This window comes from Aspergillus nidulans, chromosome VII, assembly GCF_000011425.1.
Source record: "Aspergillus nidulans FGSC A4 chromosome VII".
In the NCBI taxonomy this organism is placed as follows: domain Eukaryota; kingdom Fungi; phylum Ascomycota; class Eurotiomycetes; order Eurotiales; family Aspergillaceae; genus Aspergillus; species Aspergillus nidulans.
Genome location: NC_066263.1, coordinates 3,174,792 through 3,194,541, shown reverse-complemented (window position 1 = coordinate 3,194,541; position 19,750 = coordinate 3,174,792). Strand labels below are relative to the sequence as shown.

The 19,750-nt window shown below is 51.1% G+C and overlaps 8 protein-coding genes across 8 annotated transcripts, besides 2 other annotated features; 3 read left to right on the top strand and 5 right to left on the bottom strand.

Moving 5' to 3' along the window:
- Positions 1 to 9,314: part of a sequence feature (contig 1.36 75..96901(1)) that runs on past the window's edge.
- Positions 760 to 2,775, bottom strand: ANIA_02224 (retromer subunit VPS17; the record flags this gene model as incomplete). The annotated part of the gene is made up of 4 exons (XM_654736.2): positions 2,738 to 2,775; positions 2,177 to 2,659; positions 1,662 to 2,115; positions 760 to 1,607 (listed from the first exon to the last, which is right to left on the bottom strand). Exons 2-4 carry the CDS (start codon positions 2,597 to 2,599, stop codon positions 760 to 762), a joined length of 1,725 nt encoding a protein of 574 aa, XP_659828.1. The 5' UTR covers positions 2,600 to 2,659; positions 2,738 to 2,775.
- On the top strand, positions 3,035 to 5,832 carry ANIA_02223 (mitochondrial elongation factor MEF2; the record flags this gene model as incomplete). Its single annotated transcript, XM_654735.2, has 1 exon — positions 3,035 to 5,832. The coding sequence occupies one exon, from the start codon at positions 3,035 to 3,037 to the stop codon at positions 5,798 to 5,800; it is 2,766 nt and encodes a 921-aa protein (XP_659827.1). The 3' UTR covers positions 5,801 to 5,832.
- Positions 6,256 to 7,751, bottom strand: ANIA_02222 (GTPase-activating protein GCS1; the record flags this gene model as incomplete). The annotated part of the gene is made up of 4 exons (XM_654734.1): positions 6,256 to 6,672; positions 6,731 to 7,471; positions 7,537 to 7,605; positions 7,710 to 7,751. The coding sequence occupies 4 exons, from the start codon at positions 7,749 to 7,751 to the stop codon at positions 6,256 to 6,258; spliced, it is 1,269 nt and encodes a 422-aa protein (XP_659826.1).
- Positions 9,315 to 10,175, bottom strand: ANIA_10276 (RNA recognition motif domain-containing protein; the record flags this gene model as incomplete). Its single annotated transcript, XM_050612986.1, has 2 exons — positions 9,731 to 10,175; positions 9,315 to 9,520 (listed from the first exon to the last, which is right to left on the bottom strand). Coding segments are annotated over exons 1-2 (415 nt in total), but the record flags the coding sequence as incomplete, so codon positions are not given.
- Positions 9,315 to 19,750: part of a sequence feature (contig 1.35 1..84073(1)) that runs on past the window's edge.
- ANIA_02221 (uncharacterized protein) lies at positions 10,650 to 11,264 on the bottom strand (the record flags this gene model as incomplete). The annotated part of the gene is made up of 2 exons (XM_654733.1): positions 10,650 to 10,935; positions 11,017 to 11,264. 2 exons carry the CDS (start codon positions 11,262 to 11,264, stop codon positions 10,650 to 10,652), a joined length of 534 nt encoding a protein of 177 aa, XP_659825.1.
- On the bottom strand, positions 11,706 to 12,470 carry ANIA_02220 (uncharacterized protein; the record flags this gene model as incomplete). Its single annotated transcript, XM_654732.1, has 2 exons — positions 11,706 to 11,901; positions 11,977 to 12,470. The coding sequence occupies 2 exons, from the start codon at positions 12,468 to 12,470 to the stop codon at positions 11,706 to 11,708; spliced, it is 690 nt and encodes a 229-aa protein (XP_659824.1).
- On the top strand, positions 13,128 to 15,537 carry ANIA_02219 (uncharacterized protein; the record flags this gene model as incomplete). Its single annotated transcript, XM_654731.2, has 5 exons — positions 13,128 to 13,820; positions 13,856 to 14,251; positions 14,311 to 14,385; positions 14,454 to 15,187; positions 15,430 to 15,537. Exons 1-5 carry the CDS (start codon positions 13,133 to 13,135, stop codon positions 15,535 to 15,537), a joined length of 2,001 nt encoding a protein of 666 aa, XP_659823.1. The 5' UTR covers positions 13,128 to 13,132.
- On the top strand, positions 16,514 to 18,874 carry ANIA_02218 (DUF803 domain membrane protein; the record flags this gene model as incomplete). Its single annotated transcript, XM_654730.1, has 2 exons — positions 16,514 to 17,438; positions 17,487 to 18,874. 2 exons carry the CDS (start codon positions 16,514 to 16,516, stop codon positions 18,872 to 18,874), a joined length of 2,313 nt encoding a protein of 770 aa, XP_659822.1.

Genomic DNA, 19,750 nt, shown 5'->3' with positions numbered 1-19,750 from the left:
AAGCTTTGCTTCGTTTAACTTATTGCATCATTGGGATTGGATGCTTTGAAATCAAAGAGTGGGAGTATTGAAGAGTGGGGTGTGGGGTTAAGTTGGATGAAACTGGACGAAGCTGCTGGAATCAAGGGGCGCTGTTGGAAATACAAAAACAATCCACACACATGGGAGGAGCTTTGCACAAAAGCTCAAGCCAGCCTGTAACTTTACAATAACCCACTACGACCGAGATAGCAGATATGGGGTGTTCTAGGACTAGTCAGATATCTAATTGGGGATCAAGTTGACTTGGCACTCCGCCAGCTCCCGCCTTCCGCACGGCAGTTGCTGGGTAGACTTCTACACATATTTAGGTATCAGATGGTTCAAATGCATACGCTAACGTAATATTAGCTGATGACAAAAGCCGTAGTTCCCACTCTGAAAGAAAGCAATGGGTCAATCTAGAGTTTGCGAAGGTAACAGCTTGGATTTAACCCTTTTGTTATAGACCGTCCGATGTGTGGAGTAGCAAAGCCATTAGGCCATTTAATACATGCGTAGTTCTGCATCCACGCGCTTTTGCAGAAAATCAGGTGTTCAGTTCTATGATATAACGCTTCATAGTTCATAGGCGAAAGTTGGCATATAATCAACAATACTCAGCGTACGTTCAATCGCGAAATCAGAGGAACAGAATCGCGAATTGGCTGCGAGGGGAATCTCTAAGAGAAAGCACACTCCTAATTTACAACGACAGACAAATAATGATCACTGGAACGCTCAGAAAGTACTTCCAGCTAATCTGCTGGCGGCGTTTCGCGCGTCGAGTCGATCATCATCATCTTCAACAATCGAGCTGACGCCGCTGGGTGAGCGAAGACGGCCGTTTGTCTCTTCATCCTCTTCCGGAGCAGGGGCGGCGAAGCTGCCGCTTAGGCTACGTCCAAGACTGTCGCTCCGACGTGGAATACCGCTCCAAGCATCGCCCTTGGGGCCTTGGCTTGAAGCCAAATTTGGACGCCGCCCAGTTGGGTGGCTTTCACGACCGAGACGGCTGAGGCCCCCGGAGGCGTCAATTGAACGGATATCCGGCCTTACGCTCTCCAGGGTTGCGAGAGTCCTCCGTTCAGCCTCAATCTGGCGCAGCGTATATTCACGCAGGGCCAGCCACACATCGTTGGAGGTTCGTTCAAACCAGCGGCGCTTTTCATTCAGAAGGTTTGATGTTACTCGTTGCGTCTTTTTGGTCAAATAGTCCTCTTGACTCTGTGCTTCATCAAGTGCACTGATGGCCTCGTCTACCTTTTCGGGGCGAACAGATGAACTGACTTTCAGCCGGTCCGCCGCAGCGCGTTTGCTGCGAGTAGCTTGCTGAGCTTGTAGCAGTTCCCGAAGCAGAATATGACGGTTGGTAAGTGTTTCCTTGACAATGAAGGCGTCCGATGAGTGGTAACTAAGGGGATCCCCAAGAGTAGTTGCCTCTGCAGTTGCCTGAACCGCATGATAGTCTCCCACGGCTTGAATTACCTTCCCCAGCTTGCGGTAGGCATTTGAAAGACCAGGGTGCGTCTCCTGGACATGCATCTGTCCAACCTTAACGCCAAAATCTGACTCCGCGAGACCCAGGCCTAAATAGCAGTGAGAACCTCATGGCTAATGTGAAAGGAAGAGTTACAACATACCTCGTCGAGCCTTGACTACACGATCAACTTTATGGCTCGCATCCATAGTACCCAGATAAAACATCTTGACGACAGGGCGCGCATTTTGCAGCTCCGGCGTGTCGTCAGGAGGAGGTGCAAATTGCTTCAAAACTTTCCTCCGAACACCTGTCGCGGGTTGCTTCATGCGAACAACGGGACTATATCCGAAGTCGCTTTCAACAAACAATACAATCTCGTCATCCTGAATTAGGACTTCATTATTCAGTACAGTGTTCAGCCATCGCTGCATTGAAGCCTTTACTCGAAATTCGTCCTCGTCTGTCCCGGCTCCAGCAGGGGTCAAAGGCGCAGGTACAGCCGGAACAAGTGCCTCGGGATTGGCTGACATAAGATGGTCCGCAAGCTTGCCGAACTCAGAATGGGTCCGCCTGACATCGCGGTATTGAGTAGTTCTAAACTTTGGGATATTGGTCTGATATTGTGGTCAGTAGTGCATAAGTGATTTCGCTGCGCTGCAGGCAATTCCCACTTACATGCACATCGAATCGAAGGATGGGATCTTTTTTGCCTGTTCTTTCCAGTCCCGTTATCTTGGCCTGAATCTTGTACACTGGGGCCGGTTGCCTCGCATTCTGTCGAGCGCCTGTTTGGTACCGCGCGGGAACCTGCGATCGGGGTTGTTGTTCTGCCGCGTAGCCAGCTTCGTTCAGGTGCGTATTTTGTACTCGCTCTGATAAACTCGGTGAGCCGACGTCTCCTTCTCCTGGTGTCTTATGTTCGGCAGCTTCGGCAGGCTGCGAATCCCCAGCTGCCTCGTACGGAGACTCATGATGCGGGGGTAACGGCGAGGGAGGAATATCGCTGGTGCTCGAGGGGGGATACGTGGCTTCTGTAGCTCGAGGAGAGGCCCATGGTGAGGCACCCGCAGGGTCTTGCTGAATGCTGGAGTAGTCCATCTCTTATCCTGTTTGCGTGTGGTGCACCGGGTAAGAGGTATGCCACCGATAGGGCCACGTCTGCACCCACAGCGAGAAGCGCTTGTCAGCAAGGAAACCTTGAATTGCGTACATAGCGCACAAGTCAGTTCCACGTACATTCAGCTCCTGGAATTCAGGTTAGAGCACGAAATTGGGGTGGAGGGATGCGGTGGTAAGATGCACAAGAGGAGAACCTGGAGAGCGACCGGGTAGGTTACGTCGTTGCTGTCTTCAGGGCCTGATTGGTCAGGCATTACAGAGCCTCCGCGTCCGATTACAGGACCTCGACATTCTCTCTTCTCTCCTCATGCCAGCTTGAGTTCTCGAGCTCGGATCGACTTTTTCGAGTGTACGACAAAAATGCGCCGATAAATCGTTACGTCCAGTAATCTGGTTTACACAATTGCTGCTGCCATGGTCTCAGCTCTGCTTTTGCGCGCCCGCCAGAACGGCCGAGCTGCTCGATGCCTCGACTACCCCAAGGTCAAGTGCTGGGCACTTGCGTCTTTACCTAAATCGTCCCTCGAGAAGCCAGGATTTTCTCAAGTACGGAGGTTCTCAGTTTTCCATCCGCAATCACAAGTGAACCTTGACCTGACTCGGAATATCGGTATAATAGCACACATCGATGCGGGCAAGACGACCACTACAGAGCGGATGCTCTATTATAGTGGGCTCACAAGACGGATAGGAGACGTGGATGAAGGTTCCACAGTTACGGACTTCCTCCCTGCAGAACGCGCCCGGGGTATCACTATTCAATCCGCTGCGATCACCTTCCACTGGCCGCCTGCGGAGTGCGGCAATGCTACTCGGCAAGACCCTCGATCTCCAAGATCTGCGTCATCTCACATGGTAAACCTGATAGATACGCCCGGTCACGCAGACTTCACATTCGAGGTTCTGCGGTCATTGCGCATTCTCGATGGCGCAGTGTGCATCCTAGATGGTGTGGCTGGTGTGGAGGCACAGACAGAGCAGGTTTGGCACCAAGCGAGTACATACAACATCCCTCGGATTGTCTACGTCAACAAGATGGATAGAGATGGTGCGGCCTTTGGGCGAACAGTACGGGAAGTTGCTTCCCGGCTCGGAGGATGGCCCGCTGTTTGCCAGATCCCGTGGTTTGAGGGAGGGGACGGAAGGTTCGTTGGTGTTGCCGACGCAATCAATCTACAAGGACTCCTATGGAGTGGAGGAGACGGCAAATCAGTTAAAAGGTTCAGTCTTTCCGAATTGGATGAGGCAGAGAGTCAGCTAGCGCAAGAACTCCGCCGCGCGCGGGTAGCCCTAGTCGAGTTGCTGAGTGAGCACGACGAGATAATTGTGGAAAAGTTCTTCGAGAACGAAGAGGATCACCTATCGGTTTCACCGGCAGATATTTTGGATAGCCTACGCCGTTGCCTCTTAGAAGGAAACGGGAGGAAAATCATCCCCATATTTGCTGGTGCTAGTTTCCGCAACATCGGCGTCCAACCGCTGCTTGACAGTGTCGTCGATCTCCTCCCTAGTCCCCAGGAAACGCCAGACCCGGAAGTTGCTATTGGGGGAGTCAAAGGAAGTCTGAGACGCTTGCTCTCTGGGGATCTACTCGTGGAGCAAAAGGAGAAAGCGGCGCCCAAGGGCAAACAGAAAAAAAAGGCCGCTGTAGTAGCTGACAGTCGCAACGCTATCAAGCAGTTGCACGGTTGCGGGCTGGCGTTCAAAGTGGTCAATGACGCGAAACGTGGAGTCCTCGTATATGTTCGTGTCTACTCCGGGTCCTTGGACCGCGGTAGTCTATTATATAATACCAACTTGAATGTTTCGGAGCGCGCACCTCGCCTCCTCAAAATGTACGCCAACGATGCGGTTGAAGTTGATTCGATCAGTGAAGGACAAATTGGGGTTGTGGTCGGCCTCAAGCACGCCCGTACTGGCGATACACTTGTTGCTTGCACTACCAACAAGGCGACTCCACCTGAACCTCTGGATACCCTCCAACTACGCCCAATTGACGTACCGCCACCAGTGTTCTTCGCAAGCGTCGAACCTCACAGCCTAGCTGAGGAGAAACGGATGCACGAGTCGTTAGCTTTGCTTTTACGTGAAGACCCTAGCCTTCATGTAAGCATTGACGAGGACTCCGGACAAACGCTATTAAGCGGAATGGGAGAGCTTCACCTAGAGATTGCCCGTGATAGACTCATCAACGACCTCAAAGCCAAGGCAACCATGGGTCCTATTGAAATTGGATACCGCGAATGCCCACTCGGAGCATCGGGCCCTGTCACCAAGATCTTCGACAGAGAGATTGCAGGCCGCAAGGGCAAAGCCGGCTGCACTGCAGAGATAGAGCCCTTCGACCCAGAAACATCTCCTGCCCCAGACCCAGCAGCCCTCTCGGTCGAAATTGCAAACGGGAACCAAATCGTCATCCTTGCCCCAGAACTACAGATCGAAACCAACAAAAAGGGTCTCGAAGAAAGCCCCATTCTCCCGCCTGGTCTAGATGTCGATGCTGTCCGCTCAGCCCTCTCAAATGGTTGTCTCGCAGCCCTCGCCCGCGGTCCTCAATTCACCTTTCCCATGCACAGCACTCGCGTGACCCTCACCCTAAGTCCAACAGCCCATATATTCGGGAACGAGACTACATCTGCATCTCTCTCCGCCGCCACTCGCCTTGCAACCTCTACAGCGCTCTCTAACCTCATCTCAAACCCCGCCTCGGCATCTGCTACACCTGGAACATGCCTCATGGAACCCCTCATGAACGTGATCATCAGCGTTGATGAAGCCAGCCTCGGCGCCGTCGTTCACGACATCTCCTCCTCCCGGGGCGGGCACATCGTCTCCCTAGACGAAGACGTCCCCATTGCATCAACTGACCTCTCTATACCCAATACCGAAACCCCTGATCCCGAGCTCGACCTCCCTCCTATCGACCCTGCCAAGGTATATGCGCCCCCTGACCCCTTTCAATCTTCCACCGTTGTTGGTGGGTCGATGGCCTCCGACGCTAGGAATCGACCGCGCACAATCACAGCTAAAGTCCCGCTGAAGGAGATGGTGGGTTACCTTAAGCACCTGAGGAGCTTGAGTGCAGGACGGGGTACTTTTGTTATGAGCGTCGATCGGTTCGAAAAAATGAGTCCGCCTAGGCAGAAAGCTGTGCTGACGGAGTTGAGGGGTGTTTACTAGAGTAGATTTGTATAATTGTGTAGTATAAATTTTATGTTCTTGGTAGGATGTGTTTAATTAGATGCCACGGATTACTGACTCTTTATGGATCCTTATTCAGCCAGCTTTAGATGTGTTACGTCTTGTTCGGGCTCCTGTGATTTTCGGTGCGGATCATCGTTTTTATACAATGGACACTCTACAGGGGGTGGAAGATATAACTGTCCCGTATGGTAGATGGAAAATAGATTAAAACAAACCAACAATGTCAGAACTATCTTTTTATTTATTTATTCCGTATCACGCTATTAGAGATGAATGAGCAAATCGCAGAAGGAACCACAGACCCAGCGAAGGTTATGAAAAGGAGAAAGCATCAATGTACCATGCCCCCAAAACAATGAACGCTACTACAAACATATATACATATGAAACACGAAAAGTACTCTGTCTAGCCTTACCATATCTATGTCAAATCACCAATTATCATCCCATGCCCCCTCATCCTGACTCTTTCTTGAAGCTGGAGTGGGCGATGACCCTCTCCCGGTACCTGTACCCGAACCGACGGGGGCTGATCCCGAACCCGAGCTAACAGATGTAGATGCTGTGGCCGACGAAGAAGCCCCTGGGCCTGGTTTCATTGCCGTCGTCCCCAGGGCACCGGACCTTGATGTATTCCTGCGGTGGTTATCTTGCGCACCTAAGGACGCAAAGTCGTCCCAGAAGTCCTTGCGCTCGGGCTCGGCGCGTGCACGTCTGGTGGAGGGGACGTCTGAACCCTCGACGAAGCGGTTGAATGAGTCGGCGGCGCCGCGGGCACCTACTTGAATATTCTGCCCGAGTTGGGCAGCGTGTTGGCGCGCCTGAGCGGCGAAGTCGGATTCAGCGAGCTGTTGCTTCATCAGTATTATTTGTAAGTCGACTATGTGACCGGCAGGGTGTACGTACCGTTTTCGCAGTAGGCTGGATAAACGAATCATTGACTGTTTTCGCGCTCTTACCCACAGTCGTCGTGAACCAGCCGAAGCCCTTCGTCAACGCGGCTACAGGATCCTTCTGAAAATCGTCAAGTGCCGGAATCCCGGCCCCAGCCCGTGGCTTTGGCGACTCCTCCACGGGCAATCCTCCACCAAACCCAGTGAACTTGCCGCCCTCAGAAGGGCGAAGAGATTCCGATCGCATCGCATTCTCGGACCCCATTTTGGCAAAATATGCCTCGTTGCGCGCTTTACGACTCACGCCGGCATTTTCAAGCCCACCAGGACCCTCTTGTAGAGCCGGAGAAGCGGAAGAACCCCTCGTCAGCCCTGCGTTGGAGAGAGGAGTACTTGATCTCGATTCTCCAATGTCAACTGCGCTTTTTTTGGTCTGTTGCGCAGGCCGTTGGCCAGGTACGAACTCTCGCCCCTCGACTTTAGCGCTGAGTCTCTCCTTCCACTCCTCGCCAACTTCGCCCTCGTACCTCTCTTTGATTGTTGAATCTTCGAACGTGCGACCCTCGGATTGTGTGATTGGGTGCGAGTCAAAGAATTTCTTCCAAGGGTCGTTGCCCCCTAATTCCATGCGCTGTGTTTCGGAGTTTTTGAAAGCGTCCATGGTAATAGATCGGACGAAGGAAATATGCACCCCCAGCCCGCGGTGGGTGCCGGCACAGTTAAGACAGATGAAGGTCCCGAATTTGGGTGAAGCCTAATCCAATGGACGCGGTTTGTTAGATAACACAGGACATACGGAAGAGAAACAACAGGTCATACCCATTGAGGAGAAGGGGCACCACAGTCGCAACATCGGTCGTTTCCATTGACTTTCGAGTACTGAAGGAGCTATGAACGAGAGATTAGAAGCAATTTCAGCTAGAGGGGCTCGAGCTCCGCAGAGAGCTGAAAAGAAGTGAAACTTCACTAATTGAGTATGGCAAGAGGCATACCTTGGCCTTAGTCTCCGGATCGACCTCCCACATACGTGACATGGCGTATAAAAGCTGCAAGACGGCACCTAGGATATGTAGTGAAAGTAGACAGTCAATCGAGCGTCGATGGCTCCTTGATCCTCAGGTCAAATCGGCTGCTGAGCTATGTGCGCAGCTTGCAAAATGCTTTCGTTTCGTGTAATTTGGTGATTTCTAAATGGTGTATCAAAAATTATATGCAAGCGAATCACCATATAGCCAAACGAGCGTAAAAAGTAGGCTGAACGACGGGTTGGGCAAGAAAGACGGGGGTTTAGACGGAGAGGATCAATAGTGCCAAGAGCTGTGGAGTGGCCTCTCGTCATAACCGTCAACCAAAGACTGTCTCCATAGCGATCTACAACGGCTAGGCACTGGGAGATCCTTCAGAACAAGACTAGAACAAGGCCAGCCTTGCGTTTCTCATAAACTAAATGGTGCTAAGATACAATATAACAGAAGAGCAAGATTCGTCATCAGTTCACATCTCCATCAACCACACATTACGGCATTTTCAGTCCTCGCAATACGAAGCCTGGCGGCAATTCGTATAGAACCTGCATAAAAGAGTGCATCCTTGCGTTACTTTTATTCCCTAGGACCGCGCCGGACAGGAATAAGATTCATGAATAATTTTTTTTTTTCGTTGTTTTTTTTTGAAGTTTCTTGGCTCTTTGTTGCATAGTAGCGCGTCCTGACAACGCTTACTAGAGAGATATCCCATACGTAAAACGGCCTCCGAGTTTCGATATTTAAAGTGATCTTCGAATACCTATCATCGGATAGAAACCGCGTTCGTTCGGGACAGAAACGACCTTGTCAATTAGGCAGCGGTAGGAGCAGTGTTCTCCTGAGCCGGAGCCTCGGTAGTTTCCTGAGTGGGTTCACCGGGAACATCATCCTCCTTGCCGGGGCTGTCAATGGCGACCTTGACAGCAATCTCACGGCCCTCAATCTCTTTTCCGTTCATCTCCTGCACAGCCTTCTCCTGCTGCTCCTCGGAACCAAGCGTGACGAAACCGAAGCCACGACCCTTGCGAGGCTCATTGCGGGCCTGGAGCTTCTTGATCATAAAGCGGGGGATGGGGCGGAGAGCGATTTTGGCGGAAACTGGCTGGTAGGCGGCAAAGATCTCCTTAAGCTAGAGGTGGTTTAGCAATCACAGAATATGTGAGTGGGACGAGTTAGGAGCATACCTTCTCCTCGCTCAGATCATATGGCAGGTTGGCCACCATAACCTTGGTCTTGGAAGGAATGCCATCCTCAGGGGGACCACGCTGCTTCTGAGGACGGGCACGAGGCTTCCCGGCGGGCTTGCCAGACTCGGTGGCGGGAGCAGCATCGTTCTGGTTAGTGACCTCAGCAAGAGGAGCGGTCTCGCCAGAGGCAGTGGTGGGCTGCTCTTCCGCCCCCTCCGTGGCCTGGGCCTGTCAAAGACGTTAATGGTTACTGAACACAAGGAAAAAGGCTTGAAACAACATACCGAACGGCCTCCGCGTGTTCCGCGACCTACACGGCCGCGACCACGACCGCGACCACGAGTACGTCCTCCCGCCCTCTTGCGGCCCTCGTTGCCGCTAGCGCGATCGGGATCCTCTAGTAACGGCCGCCAGTGTGCTCTAAAGGGCTCCGGCTTGCGGGCAAGCTGAACAGAGACCTTGCGTTGAAGGATCTCCTTTCCAGAGAGTTCTGCAATAGCGGCAGTGGCCTCAGATGCGGTAGCAAGATCGACGAAAGCATAGCCAACGGGGCGGTTGTTGCGAGGGTTCACAGGGATGGAAACGCTCTCACTAGAACAACTGTTAGTTACTGCGAGAATAAAAGTCTTATGAATAATTGAATGAACAATAGAAACACTCCACTGGCGATGGTGGTGGAAGTAAAGCACTGTTGTGAAAACAAAGCGGAACGCCGCCCGATTGGACGCACCGGCTAACCTTAACAGCAGGGCAACGCAATAGAGGGCAAAACACGCAGAGGCAGGCAGAGTCAATACTCACATAGTGTATTTATTGAAAAACTCCTTTAGCTCCCCCTCAGTGGTCGCATACGCGAGGTTCCCAATGTACAACCGACGTCCTTCATCAGCACTGACAGCAGCAGCATCGGCGGCGGACTGGGCTGCGGGGGCAGTACCGTTGGAGGCCTCGGTGGTAGGGGCAGTGGAGGCCTGGTTGTCGGGAGTAGTGTTTTCGACGGCAGTAGACATCTTGAAGGCTGAGGACACAAAAAGGTCAAGTCCTGGAGAAACTGGGTGGTCTGAGGATTGGCGGTGGAGAGGATGACCGGATTGTGTGTCGATGACTCAGAGGAGCTTGTTGGCTGCCTGTGGGTTGAAAGTTGATTGAATATTTGAGGGGGGAGGAGGAAGGGTAGCTTGGTGCCCTAGATACGGGGGGTTGTTGACAGGAAGTCTGGATTCACGCAGTGACGGAGTTACCTTGGGGAGGAAGGATCAAGATGAGGTCCGACGGGCGAGAAAGGAGAAGGAGCGAGAAAAAGGAAACTGGATCCTTGCTTGACTAAGCCGTTTACATTCATATGCCTCAGGCACCAATGACCTCAGCGTGGGCCAGGCCGGCCCACCTGTATATGATCATCGTCTGTTGGACTCGAAAGTATTTGGTTACAGGAGTATGGGGTTGAGACACCGTCGCTCAAAAACTCATATGTATGCAGCTGAATGATGGGATGTCCATGACTGAAGGACAATACGCTGCAATATACGATTCGATGAAAACAGCACTTTAACGAAGAAATCAGCCCGAGGCCCTTTTCACTGTCCTATCCCCACCCGTGGCGGCCACGCCGTCAGACCGACTCTGGCGGCTGAGTGACATGCGTTAACTTATCGCTATACACAGTTAACATCAATCCCTTATTGAGGTCACCCTTCAGACAAGAGCATATTGAGATTGCCTACCCGTGTAGCTTCTTGATCATCGCTCCCAACCCCTCATGAGAATAGTCGTTCTCGTTCCACATATCCTTGTGATAAACAACTTTCTCATCAGGCTCGCTCCCCTCTAATTTCACACTGACAAGACTATCCACAGTCTTCGACGCATGCACACCAGCAAATGTATACTTTTGGCGCTGCTTCCACACAAGCTCGTGCTCTGTCGACGAGGTGACCTCCGTAGCTAACGTTTCGGATTTGGAAAATAGCTTGGGGATGCCGTACCATTGGCCTGCTATTTTGTACCTGTTTACAAAGGATCAGTTCCCGACATTCACGAATGATGCGGTGGATCAAACTAGACTAGCGAATGGGGGACAGTTATACCGGGTATCACAATAACTGAACGGATCATCGTAGATAGCTTGTTCAGCATAGACATTCATGTCGTCTTCTGAGGCGCTACCACCGTACAGAGAAAGAATGCGTTCTTGGATTTTGGCTCTCGAGGGTGAAATAGATATGGAGTTCTCTGGATGAGGCTCGTAGTCTACATCATTGTTGATGTTGCGGGGTGGTGCGGGATGCGGCTCAACGCCTCGCTGGTCGGGATGAGGAAGGGTTGAGGATGGCATCGTTGTGGCATTAGATTTCAATGCCGAAGCTTTGTTGCGCGGGAGGTATACTACAATTGCACTGGAAGAAGTTGTGCCTCGAAAATATGCCCGTTGATCTCTGACATCATGATTACATCCAGCCTCAACGGGTTGCTTGGGCTGAGTTAATGTAAACAGTCAAATCACTAGCCCTTTAAGATAAGTATATGTGAATCAAAAGGCAAAATGTGTAGTAGGGTTGTTCTGGTGCCGGTGCACGGTAATGATAATGATGGAAAATTATTGAATTTAGGGTTATACTGATACATCCAGCAATCTATCCTCTACCGTAAACACAAGCCAAAAGCTGCGCGCCAGGTGCATGCTAGATTACAGAAAGCATACCTAACAAAGAGAATGAGAGGAGGCTAATCCATAGTACATCAGCAAAGAAGTGTTCAGCAGGTACCCGAGATGAAGCTAGCACTCTTTGCTGCCATCATCGCCAAAGCGACCACTCGCCGTTGTTATAGATTTGACAGGAACGTAGTTGCCATAGGCGTCCTGCTTTATAATCTGTTGTTCAACAGGAACCATCGTCTTGCGTCTCTTGACTCCACGGCCACCCTTGAGAAGTATGGAGGGCTCGGAGGTAGCCGTGGATGAGACCTCAAACCTGAAGTTGTTCTGCACATACTCTGCAGCTTTTCCCTTCTGACTTCTCCCTGGGTGACGCTTGGATGGACTAAACCGTGTGCTCCCTGAAGTTGCGGATGGCGGTGTTGTTTGTCCAGGTTGACGAGATACTATCCAACGTCTATTTTGCGGATCTACTGGAGGAAGGGGAATTGAAGGTGCAGAACCGAGCGTCGCAGGCTCGCGTTGAGCGTATTCTGCAGGAGTCGAGCTTTTCTGTATCGATGGCTTGGAGAGAGGTTCCACAACCGTGACTTTAAGTGCTCGGACAACATCCTTGATCTCACAACTATTTTCCTTTGCGAACTCCGTGAATGGGAAGCTGCGAACGATAGCTTCCGCAACGTTAGCGAAGAACTTATCGGTGTAAGGAGACGCTTTCTTCGATAAAGAATGGTTTGACTTGACACTGGCACTATTACGAGTGCCAAAGACTTCGAAGACTCGTTTTCCCGATGGATGGACACGGTTTCCTTGATTACTAGTCGCATTGTTCTCATGAGCCTGGGGACGAGGGCTTTCGACTCCTGAAAGGCGTTTCCTCTCCATTAAGAAATTCGTGCCACGATTGAACACTAGAAGGAGGATCAGTATTGTATCAGATTGAAAAGAAGCGAAAAGGGATGTGGCTAGCTCACCTGGTAGACAAATTCTTCTACTAGCTGTATGCCTGGGCACCTGAGACTTAATTGAACCCAGAGTGAGGAGAAAGGTTTGAATCGTAGGAAAGGAAGAAATGAAAGAGAACACATCATAAAGCTTCCACAATCAAATAGCTCAAGTGAGTAAAAGAGTTGAGCAGAAAAGAGTGTATTTGAATAGCGCAGTGAATAACACAGCTCTTTTGAAGTATAGAATTACATAAATATGCCTCAGGCACGAAACTCTCAAAAAGCGGAACCTCGAAATAGAGAACTAAGCGCCAACAGGAAGAATGTTGTTTCATCATCTTTGTAAGAGCCTTGTTCTCAAGCAATCAACTCGCCAAATGGACTTTCAAAAGCGCACAGACAATGTCATGCCGATCTCCATGCTCTCAGCTTGAATGGCTGTTTTTTCTGGATGAGCGCCACAGCTCTTGGCGGGATTCAACGGGTTCAGCGGGACGTTCGAGCCTGGGTTGACTAATGCTGCTTCTTTATCTTGGTTCTCTTCTTCCTTTTCCTCTCCATCCCCTCACTTCATCAGTCTTCTAACGCCAAACCGTCTCAATGGATCCGATAGAGCCGGCAGGCCCGTCTCCGGATCATCTTAATGTTCCCCAACCCCAGCCGCGACGGGCTTCATCGGCGAGTCCTGCACAGGAAACGACGTCATCGGACATTCCGCCTGGACGGCGGCGTGCGGCCTCAGTCCGCTCAAATCACTCGAACCGCTCATCAATTCGCCTAACGCGCCCGCCCTCGTTCATTCGGTCTATCGCCTCGCCTCAACCTAGCAGCAGCAATGTCGACATCAGAAACATTGGTTCAGGTGCGTCAGTTGCAGCTGGCGCAGCGTCTCCCGTCGAAGAGAAGAGCGACCCGTTTGAAGGCGGCCGCCGTCGCAGCAACTCTGAGCCTCGGCCAGGACGGTGGTCTGCACCAACCCCAGCGACTCTTCCACGGCTCCAGCCAGGCGGGCAGATGCATACTGTGATGGAAGAGCCTCAAAGTCCTGCTAGTGGGCGTCGTCCAACCTCGGAATTTGTCAGACCGTCGGTACAACCTACACAGCCTCTGCCGCAGCTGAGGGACAACAGGAGTGCTATGCGGAGGAGGAGTGAAGCCGCGTTGAATAGGTTCTCCAGGAACCGAGCATCAACTGTTAGCGGTAGTGCTCCTATGACACAGAACGGAATTCGCGAATACGAGCCTCATGTTGTGGATGTACTTGATGTTATTGGCAAGTCTTCTGCTTGTTATTCTAGGTGATACTGGCTAACGAACTACTAGACCCGGAAGTTTCAGCTCTTACCACTCTCACCAATGTTCAAAACTCACTGTTCGTCCCGAATCTTGGCTCGCTCGTGAACCGCAACCAGACGTATACCCTCTCGCCTGCACGAGAGTCAGAAAGGGAGGAAACAACATCAACAGAAGAAGAGGAAGACAAGGAGTCGGCGAAAGGCCTTGAACCTCGCCCTCCCTTGGAGAGACCCATCACTAATATTTCCTCCATTTTGGATCAAGGGGAACCTCATTTTGCCGTTCTGCCAGAAGGAATAAATCTTGAAGGATGGTCTTACCAGGATATTGAGGAGTTGAATGACCATGTGCGGCACATGCTGCACTCGCGTCGCTCCAAGTTCAAGCGGTCCATGAAAGGATTTGGCAAATATGTGTCTAAACGTAATACCAATTCCTATCCACTCAACTCATTCGATGTCGTGTGCTGATTTTTTGTTCAGCTCTTGGTTTTCTGATCACGCTATATGCGACTCTCATTACGCTTTTTGGGCTTGCTTGGGTGCTCTTCCTCATCGGTATGCAGCCACGCCTCAGTTCTTAGGCACAAGCCTCAACTTTCGATCAGTATGCTAATGGACTATAGGTTGGATTAATGTCGGGGGCCGACAGTCGTATATCATCAATGTTATCGATAATGTACTAGTGGCACTCTTTGCCATCATGGGCGATGGGCTGGCCCCGTTCCGTGCAGTCGACACATACCACATGGTGTTCATCGCACATTATACATTCCTGACGTGGAGAATTCGCAAGAGGCGCCGCCTCCCGGAATTGAAGGACAAAAATGATTTGCCATCTCGGGGGGAGGCGGAAGCCGATGCTGATCTCGAGGCCGGAGATCTCTCCAAGGAGGATGAACACGAATTCAGTGTGCTCAGCCCTCAGCAGCAGGCGAAATTGCAGCACCACCAGGCAAAATTTGCCAAGTCTCATACTTTCTACAAACCTCACGAGACTATAACACACCGTGCTTTCCCGCAACGCATTCTTATTGCAATCGTGGTTCTCCTAGATTGTCATTCGCTTCTCCAGATAGCTCTCGGAGCTTGTACATGGGGTATCAGTTATCATGTACGGCCGTTCGCTCTCACCACCGTTATCCTTTGCTGTTCAATTACCTGCAACATCACCGGAGGTGTCCTGATCATGATTGGGGACCGCAGAACCCGCAAAAAGGATGTGGTTGAACGAATGTTCCGCCAGCAGCTCACCAAGGAGGCGATGAAAAAGATGCAAAAGAAGAGGAAGAAGGAATATGAGAAATACAATGCCGAAAACCCCGGGCTATTGTCAGATTCGTCCTCGAACGCCCTTCAGGTTCACCAGAGTACATGATCACCGGCTCTACCTTCAACGACATGTATACCCATATTCATGAGCGCCACGACTTATTTTATCCTCACGATTTTTGATATGCTTCCATATACACGTGTTCACGCTTGGACTTCCATACGATATATCACTGTTTTGTTTATTAGCGATGTACTTTTGATTGATACCAGCATTTTGCGTCGTCTGTGAACTGTATATTATTGCTCCTAACTGTTATTCTATGTTAGATCAAGCCCAGCTTGTTATATGAGGCTCTGGTTCTTGGTCCTCCCCTAATATCTCTCGTTGCGCCTACTGTGATTTCCCGAAGACCGCACCCCGAGTGGCTACGCTAATTGCTGGAATAGACATGTGCCTAGCCAACAGCACAGTGTTAGCTCCAGGCTCAATAAAATAGCTCGCTTCATTAGTTCGCCCCAAGTTCAGTCTGCCAACGGTTGTTGCAGTGCTTCCAAAATCCGTTTAGGGCTAGACAATTCTCTAAGGAAGGGCCGCTTCAATATTAAGGTGACACTGCCTGCGAGTGATCTGAATAGCAGTGCCATTTGGCACGGCACGAGCTCACGACAAAGGGAAGTATCATATGGTGTAATAGTTTTGAAAGTTACCAGCAACATGTCATGTGTGAGAAATGGGTGTACGGGAGAGTTACCTACCTAAAGTATGCGTGATGACGTTGGCTGTACTGCCCGCACGTCGGAACGATAAGAGAGTACGATGCAGTGGCCACAGACCCCAAGTAACCCAAAGATAAGTGATTCGCGCCTCCAATAATTCAGAGAATCATCCACCCGTGACCGGGCCGAGATTCCATGTTGCCAATATTGCCAATATTGTGATCCCTGGATTTGATCTGCGGCACGATACGATGGATAGTCGGGCTAGCCTCCAGAGTTAGGTAACCGGCGACTCCGCATCTGCGACCGACCTTTAATCGTGATTCCCTCGACCTCCGACTCCATCTCTCCTCTACTTGTCGCTTCGCATCCAACACCCATCATCTGCCCGGCAGTGCGAGGGATCTGTTCTACTTCGCGAACCCGTGTTCCCAGACGACATTCTCAGACCGACAGTTCAACTCCGGGTTCCAACAGTCTCAGGGGCGCACGATGCGGTACTCTACCTCTTCAGCATGATCACTCTTTTAAACTCGTTCAACGTATAATTACACCGCGGGGTTACGAGACCCTCGTACTCTTACGTTGCTGGCACTTGAAAGCTGCGTCGTGTCTCACTTGTTGACCGCGGATTGTTCAGTCGCGTTTTCATTCATTCGCATCTCTTTCCTCTCATATTAGTTGCATCTTGGAAATGGAATCGCAAGAATACCCTTTAGCAGCTGGCCTGCTCGCTGCCCTCTCTTCTACTGTTGATTCTCCTCCAGCTCCGACTCTGACGCCCTTCCCGAGCCTCATCCCGTCGCCGCATCCTCTTCCGACACTATCCTCTGAACTTGGTCACAATCACGGCAAAGAAGGGAGTGGAGAGTATGAGTGGTCATCGTTAATCGGTATTATCACAGCATTAGCCGGAAATATTTTGATCTCTCTTGCACTTAATATCCAGCGCTACGCCCACATTCGAATAGAAAAGGAATGGGAACATGAGAAGTTACAACGGGGGTTGAGCTGGAAGCGAACCGGTCGGCGGCCTTCCTATGGCGCCATCGATGGACCTGTTGAAGGAGAAAGCTACCGGGACGACCCTTCAGTTCAGTCTGAACGGTATAGGGACGATATCTCAGACCAGGAAGACGATCTGCCGGACTCTCCAGTATCAGAACGGACGGCGCAGCCTGAAAACGGCTTACCACGACAGCGACGGAAGTCTTACCTTCGTTCACCGTACTGGTGGGTGGGAATTATATTGATGACTCTAGGCGAGACGGGCAATTTTATGGCGTATGGATTTGCCCCGGCATCTATTGTCTCACCTTTAGGGGTTGTGGCCCTGATTTCGAATTGTGTCATTGCGCCGTTTATGCTGAAGGAAAAGTTTCGGAAGAGGGATTTTTGGGGTGTTCTCATTGCAATTGCTGGAGCAGTTGTGGTCGTCCTGAGCGCGAAATCATCGGAAGAGAAGATCGGGCCTGACGACATCTGGGAGATGATTACACGCTGGGAGTTCGAGCTTTACCTAGGCCTCACTTCCGCGCTTATTGTTGTGCTCATGTGGTCAAGCAGAGAATACGGACGACGAACTATCTTGATTGATGTGGGTTTGGTTGGGCTATTTGGTATGCTTTGCTGGACATCATCCTAAAGGAATATTGCTGACTGAAAAGGCGGGTACACTGCTCTGTCAACCAAAGGAGTCTCATCCCTACTGTCATATACCCTGTGGCATGTCATCACATTTCCGATCACCTATTTGTTGGTGTTTATCCTTGTCTTCAGTGCTCTAATGCAAATTCGGTATATCAACAAAGCCCTGCAGCGTTTCGATTCTACGCAGGTGATTCCAACTCAGTTTGTTCTCTTCACACTCTCGGTGATCATTGGTAGCGCAATACTATATCGAGACTTCGAATCCTACACAGCGTCGCGTGCGGGGAAGTTTGTGGGTGGTTGCCTGCTCACCTTCCTGGGTGTTTATTTTATCACAAGTGGGCGCATTCGTGCCGATGACGAGTCCACCTACTCAACGGATGAGGAAGAAGCTATCGGACTCCTACCTGGAGAGCGATATCAGGACAGAGTCGATTTGTCTCCTCCTCTGCAAGCTCAAACGAAGAATAGACCACGACCGAGAAGCCCTGATTTAGACGGCACTCTCCAGTCGCCTCCAGGGTCGCTTCTCAGCGAGGGCCTTAGGAACCTTGATGATGATGATGACCAGAGCACTCCCCGAGCCGCTCTCTCCGCCGAGTCTCGCTCGCCTACTGGGTCGGTGGTTGCCGATCTCTCTGAACCCTCTCCAGGCTCTTCATCCTCATCCCGCCCTTTGTCACTTCTAAGAAACCCCTGGGCCGAGTCGCTTGAAGAGACAGCGTCTGAACCAGAGATCGAGCGACCAAGCACCCCTCCAGAACCGGCCGTGCACAAACCAGCCAGCTCCACCATACTTCTTCGCTTCCCTCCTGCCCCGGACGTGGATGGAGCGAATGGTACAAGGGTTAGTGCCCGGACCAATCCTGCACCCGAGACGCCGCCGCGGAGAGTACGGAATTCAATCTCTTCACACTTCTCACCAGGACCCTTGTTCTCTACACTATCTGGCGGATTCAGCGCTGTAGTTGCTGACTCGATCCGCCGCGGTGAGATGAGCCCAGTGAAAGAACGAAGGGCAATAAAGTCACGTGGCCGAAGGAAGCATCCGAGTACGTCGATTATCGATAACATTTCGCGAGATGCGGATGGTGCTGCAGGGGAATCGAGCCAGGACCCGGATGCGCTGGTGGACAGTTCTGATAACGCTATCGCCGCACCTGCTACTGCAGGACACTCTACTCCTGCTATGGAGTACGGAGAGGTCTCGCGCAACAACTCGGACGACCTGACGACAATTTCTCGCTTGCGCAGTTTAAGCGACTCATGGAGTAAAACAGTCCCCTGGCTGGGAGGTGTGCTGCAGAAACGAAGCGAAAGCCAGACAAGCCCCGGCGAAACTGAAGTTAGCGAGGGAGCTCCAAACCAGTCTGATCGCCCAGCTTCAGGTGACGCAAATGCTTGAGCTACCAGCGGTCCTGATCTGTTCAGGTACCTGCCATTATTCTAATGTTCTTAGTACATAGTGCCTTTCCTTTCAACCTTGTTGGTATATCCCAACTCATGGCGTCTCTTGCACCTTTGTTCATAGCATATTAGTACCCATAGTGCAATTGTAATTAGAGAAATTCATTTCACCTCTTCGTTTTCATCATCATCATCATCATGAACCCAGCCATTTTTTTGAATCCAATAGTTAAAGGGAATAATGCATAGCTACTTGATGTCCGGTGGTTGCAGGTGATAATTTACCGGAGAGTCCCAATAGGTGGAAAAAGCCAGGACTATCGGATCCCAAGGAAGCACTAGGTCCCAAACCCCAATTGGCGAGGTCATTACGCCGTCGCCGTCAGGGGCCTATTTTGGAGTAGTATACATACACCCTATGGTGCACTGAGCTCATCCCCAGTGTGGACCTCCTTTTCAACTCCGCAGCTGCATTTAGCCGTCCTTCTTCTCTTCTCCGCTGGGGTCCGCACCAGCTCATCGCTTATTGACTAATTTCTCTGCATATCAACTTGGTTCGGGCTCATTTCCGCGATGCCTGGGCTGTTACTCCTCGCTGGCCTTGGCCACGCCTTGGAGGCCTGGATTTGCTAGCAACTGCCATGACAATGCCAGTGACCCTCCCCACTCGCCAATGTTAGTTTTGATTTGTTCTATTTTGCCTATTTCCCTACAATTGCTTGCTAACTGCCGCATGATAGTCAGGCCGAGGCCGTATCCCTACTTTAATCCTTACGACCAGGAGCTCGGGAATAAAACCAGCAGGGACCCATCCTGCCGGCTCGTTTGTTCTCCGCATGCAATTGTACTCTATCCGACGCGCGGTAAGGAGAAA